This window comes from Echinops telfairi, unplaced genomic scaffold, assembly GCF_000313985.2.
Source record: "Echinops telfairi isolate 266 unplaced genomic scaffold, ASM31398v2 ScPeMD7_2565;HRSCAF=3150, whole genome shotgun sequence".
NCBI classification, from domain to species: domain Eukaryota; kingdom Metazoa; phylum Chordata; class Mammalia; order Afrosoricida; family Tenrecidae; genus Echinops; species Echinops telfairi.
Window position 1 is genome coordinate 9,948,378 of NW_022106463.1, and position 5,279 is coordinate 9,953,656.

A 5,279-nucleotide genomic window follows, 5' to 3' on the forward strand; every position below is an offset into this window, starting at 1 on the left:
ACACACACACCCCTTTACCAAACACTGTGTTCTTCTCCAGGTCTTGATCGCTCCTGAAAACATGTCCAGAGGACAGGAGACGAAGTCTTGCCATCCTTGCCTTCAAGGAGCATTCTGGCCATTCTCGTTCCAAGACAGGCTTCCTGTGTAGTGGAGCATTGTGAAACTGTGTCCGGTGTCCCCGAGAGAGGGGTGGGGGTGCAGAAACTGCCGAGGGAGAGACATAGTTTCCCCTGGAAGATGGTCAGACAGCGCGCACGCAACCTTCTTCGTTTTAATTATTCAGGGGGCACTGGGTGGTTGTTTTTTTCCCCCTCCAAAAGGGAGCAGTCGTCTGAATCCGTTTGGGCACCAGTGTGCTTAAAGGTTACTTCTGTCCTTTTTAGTGGCGAGTGCGCAAAGAGGCCATGATGGGGCTGGCTCAGATCTATAAGAAGTACGCTCTGCAGTCGGCCGCGGGGAAGGATGCTGCGAAACAGATCTCCTGGATCAAGGACAAGCTGCTGCACATCTACTACCAGAATAGCATCGACGACCGGTAAGGCCCGGGCCTGACCTCTAGCCTGTTCCCGGGAGGTCTCGCTCCCTCTTCAGAGTGGCCATGCACACACACGCTTTCCTGTAGGAGATCAGAATGAGAACATGAAGAAGCTAGAGGTCATGCTATCCTTGCCAGAGCTTCAAAACGAGAAATTGCATCTTTTCGTTTTACCGTGTTGACCAAACCTGTGGTCATTATTTTCATGAATTAGATGGGGGCTGGCATCTGTGAGTGCGTGCGTGGAAATAAGTGCAGGGAGATGGGCATTTTGATCGGAGAGCCTTTCGGAGGATTTGATGCTTGGAAGGGCCTGCTGCAATTTGCTGTTACCCCTTTGTGTCCAGATCAGGAACCCAAGCCCCACACAGCGGTGTTGGTAGGGCCGTTTCCAGCACACCCGGCAACGTCCTCTTCTGCCTCATGGAGAGAAGGTCCCCCCTGGAGGCCTCAGCAGCCCTCAGAAAAGCTGTTGGAGGGGCTTCAGAGTTGGCAGGGAAATCCCACTACCTCTTAATCCCCTTCCCCCCAGACCTGGTGAAGCTCCCTCGAATGTGTCTGCCGTATGTTTGGGATCATACGTATGCATCTCCTGCATGCGTGTGAGAGCAGCGGCGGCACAGTGACTCCGTGTGTTCTGTTGCAGGTTGCTCGTCGAGCGCATCTTTGCTCAGTACATGGTCCCCCACAACCTGGAGACGACGGAGCGCATGAAGTGCTTGTATTACCTGTACGCCACGCTGGACTTAAACGCGGTCAAGTATGTTCGAGGGTCACGTCTTCCTTCTCCATCGCTCGCCCAAGGAGGGGCACGTGAGAAAGAAGCTGCTCGTGTTTCCGTGGGGAAGGCCTGCTCACGGGGCTGTTGCTGGGGGCTGTGAAGCTAATGCCACCTCTCGGCGACCCCGTGTGACGGAGCAGAACTGCTCCTCAGGGTTTCCTGGGGCCGATTGCCAGGTCTTTCCATGGCACAGTCAAGGGTGGGAGCCAAAAGGCTCATGGTCGGAGCCTAGGGCGCCTCGAGGAGGCCTGCTCGGGGGGTGTGTTCGTCTGGGTACTTTAGAGAAACAAATCCACAGCAACTCAGGTATAAGAGAGTTTTATGTAAAGAAAGTGTGCATCACGAAAACATCCCAACCCAATGCTGCCCAAGCCCACAAGTCCAACATTAACCCATTAACCCAACACCAGTCCACAAAGTCCTCCACCTCACAAAACAGAGGCAATGACGCCGACTGCAGGAGGAAAGCTGAGTCAGTGAACAAATAAGCATCTCAGCACTAGCAGGGGTCTCCACACGGCTGCTCCAGCACCCAGGGCTGCATCGGGATAGGTCCATGCGGCTTCTCCTTGGGGATGTCTTGTAGGAAGTCAATCTTGCAAGCTGAAGCAGGGAGCTGCTAAGGCAGCTGCACCCTGGTGCGACCATCACAAAGCAAGAGACCCGAGAGCCAGAAAGGCGAGGCTCACCACCCATTTATGCCTCCGCCTTTCAATTAGCCTCACGTGATTATCGGCCTGGTTGGCACAATTAACTAACTCGGGGTTAGAGAGCAATGAGATCCTTGGCAGGTCCTTCCCAGCAATGTGCTGCCCGCGTCAAGCAGGAGAGAGAGCTGCTCAGCGCGGGCTCTTGGTGGATTTGATTTTTTACCTCCAGGTTTTTAATATCACTGGTTCTCAAGAAATGTTGCCAGTGTCCTTGTCCACTCTTCGGTCTGCCCCCACATGCACCTTCTAATTCTCACCCGGAGGCCTGTGGGATAGGAGTTTCTGGGCTGCTTGGCCTTGCCCCAGAGCAGGGTTTGGCGTGAGGTTTAGCACAAGTATATTCTCAGGTGACACCTCGTCGCTGGTGGCTCTCGGGTGGGAATCATAGCTTTTGACATAGAGGAGACATGGCCCGCCTAACGGAGTTCCAATGAGGGCTCTGAAGTTGGGCTGTCTTAGAGCTGGTTTGGCTCAGGTTGAGCCATGGTGTTCCGGCCTGCCCAGTTACGGCATGGGGTGTGAGATGATGTTCAGAGCAGCGTGCAGCTGCCTGGAGTCTTAGACCCTGAACCCTACTGCCTCTCGGCTTTAGTTTCCGTTGGAGGGCTGTCCTCATACTTCTGTCTTCTGCAAAATAGGGTCTAGAGGGCAGGAAGGCACACCCCTGACACCTGCTGTGCTCCAGCCTCGGAGGTGGTGGGGCAGCAGTGTTGCTAGAGTGGGGCAGCGTTCATTTGTAGTAACAGTCCGTGTGGCCCTCAGCACTGATGGTGCTTCCAGCCTGGCCCTTCCAGAGGAGCTCGCCAGGTGGTGCTCTCCCAGACCTCCACACAGTGCCCTGCAGGCCACAAACTGCACCCGGTGGCTCTCTGAGAGTAGCAAGCCCCGTCACCCTCCACTGCCTTCCAGGGCTCCTCGACGACGGCCTGCTGCAGTCTTATTAACAGTCAGATGCAAGCCCAGGTGTGACCCAGCTCTACCTGGTTCCCACGCTCCCTCTTTCTCCACTGCATGAGGAGAGACGTTAACCCCTGCCATCAGTCCCTTCTGACTTGCAGTGACCTCATAGGACAGAACTGCCCCGTAGGGTGGTCAAGGCTGTCAGGACTACAGAAGCAGACGACCTCCTCTATTGGGGCTGGTGTGTTAGAGCAACCGACTGCTTGGTTCACTGCTGAGCACTTAACCACTGCACTACCAGGGCTCGCTTGTCCAGTGGCGGCTTGTTAGTCCTGGCGCCCCCTTTCCCTGCACGTGGCATTGTTTGCTAGCTGGGCGAGTTCTCCCTCATCTCTGTCACCCCTTCTCTAGTGTGAGCTCTTCATTTGCAGGTGGCCCGCACCTGGAGTGCTGTAGAAGGAGGTCTGTTCTGTTCTTCACGTTTATCTGCGTGTGTTTTCCAGAGCGCTGAATGAGATGTGGAAGTGCCAGAATCTGCTCCGGCATCAAGTCAAGGACCTGCTCGACCTGATCAAGCAGCCCAAAGTAAGTTCTTCCAGGAGGCGCCGCCTGCTTTGCCGGGTCCTGGAGTGCGCCAGATCGCCGCATCTGCTCACCGTTTACTGTGGCGCGCAGTCCAACAGCGTGTCTTCGTTTACCGTGTCCCGCTGCGTGTCTGTGCCAGACAGCCAGCACGCCTTTTTAGGGACTGACGCCCTCCCTGAGGAATCAGTCGTCACTCCGACGGAAAGTGCGTGTGCTTCCAGGGACCCCGAGTCAGGGGCCTCTGTCGTTTGTTTTCTGTTTTAAAATGAAGGAATAGCAATAGTAATTCAGCATTATCGAAAGCATAAGAAGTGGAGTAAATGGTACTTCACATCATGCCACCCCAAGACGCTCCCATCATGAAAAATCCTGTGCTCTTAGACAGTTTTAGCCCTCATGGTATTGGAATGTTTGTACTTAAGTTGTTATGTTAGGTGTAATGATCACTCAGCGTGCTTTTCATCCAGTGGCTGTGTTAGGTTTTGTCCTCGGGTGTTAAGCAAGCGGGATAGAGGTGTGCATGGCGGGCACACACACGTAAAGCACATCTAAGAAAGCAGTCTAGTACATGCTGCCCGTGATCATGCGGTCCACGTCCCTACAACATCCTGTGTCCAGAAATCAGTAAGATCATGCTGCTTCGTGCTGGGTTTAGAGCGACACACTCACTCATGTAACAGCACATTTCGCGCCCCCTCTGTGGTGGGTAGGGCATTGGGCTGCCAAATGCCAAGTCAGCAGTTGGACCACCAGCCGCTCCTTGAGAGAGAGGCCTTCTCTTCTCTGTAGGTATCACCTTTCAGTCTGGGAAACCCACAGCAGTTGCTCTACTCCGTCCAGTGTGGTCGCTGTGACCGGCATCCACTCCATGGCCGTGAGGAGTGCCTGATCGAAACGGACAGCCAAGTAGTGTTTCGGTGTTGGAGCCTCAGGACCACCTGTCTGTTTCTTGAATGTGGTCTCTGTGAGCGAGGAGTTCATTGAACCTTCTATGAGAAATGTCCCCCATAGTACGCATTCCAGTAAGTCCACTGTTTCCTCGTTCTGCCCCGTGGGGGGAACTGGAAACCTCAGTGCCACCGAGAGCCTTCCCGTATCTGTCTTAGTGCATAAGTTGAGCGAGACGCCCAGTTTGCTGTGCCAGAGGAACACTTACTTTCTTTTTTTTATTTTATGACTGAGGGAGGCTTGTTGATCAGCAGATGTGCAGGGCAGTCTCTGATTGTCGCTGTGGCTGGATCACAGTGAGGCGTGTGACTCCAGCATGCTCATCGTGGTGAACTCCTGAGGAGTGAGATATCATTAGCCAGACCTTGGCTTTTGGCCCTTTCGGTCTCTGCTTCCTGGGTCTTCCTCTTACCCACTGGTGGGCGATAGCCGGGAGAAGAGCCTCATGACTCCTCCTGTGTCTGAAGTGGGAATCACAAAATGTGTCTCCAGGAGCTCGGAAGGGGCGCTGAGGCCGTTCCTGCCTTGTGGCCCTCTGCCTCTGCTCAGCCTGGCTGCCTGCCTGCCGATCGATCGAGTGGTCCACACTGGAGAGGGAATTCCCAGGAAACCAGGCAGGGGAGGATGGTGGCCTAAACTGGGATTCTCATGTGAGGCGAGATGAGGTGAAGTCAGGCCCCAGGTGGTGTAGTCACTTAGCCAGCTCGGTTGCTGGCGGTGGAGACATCTCGGAAGAGGCCTGGCACTCTGCTCCTCATGGGTCAGCTGTGGAGTACTCTGGAGCAGGTCGACTCTGACCTCAGGTGGTGCGCGCTGC

The 5,279-nt window shown here is 54.7% G+C and overlaps 1 protein-coding gene across 1 annotated transcript in view; it reads left to right on the top strand.

Annotated features, from left to right (window-relative positions):
- PDS5B (PDS5 cohesin associated factor B) overlaps positions 1-5,279 on the top strand; it is a 79,386-nt gene that overhangs the window by 24,689 nt on the left and 49,418 nt on the right. Inside the window, exons 10-12 of the mRNA XM_045293997.1 lie at positions 387-538; positions 1,185-1,298; positions 3,433-3,514. Coding sequence (XP_045149932.1) covers positions 387-538; positions 1,185-1,298; positions 3,433-3,514 — 348 coding nt within the window. The remainder of the gene's footprint in view (positions 1-386; positions 539-1,184; positions 1,299-3,432; positions 3,515-5,279) is intronic.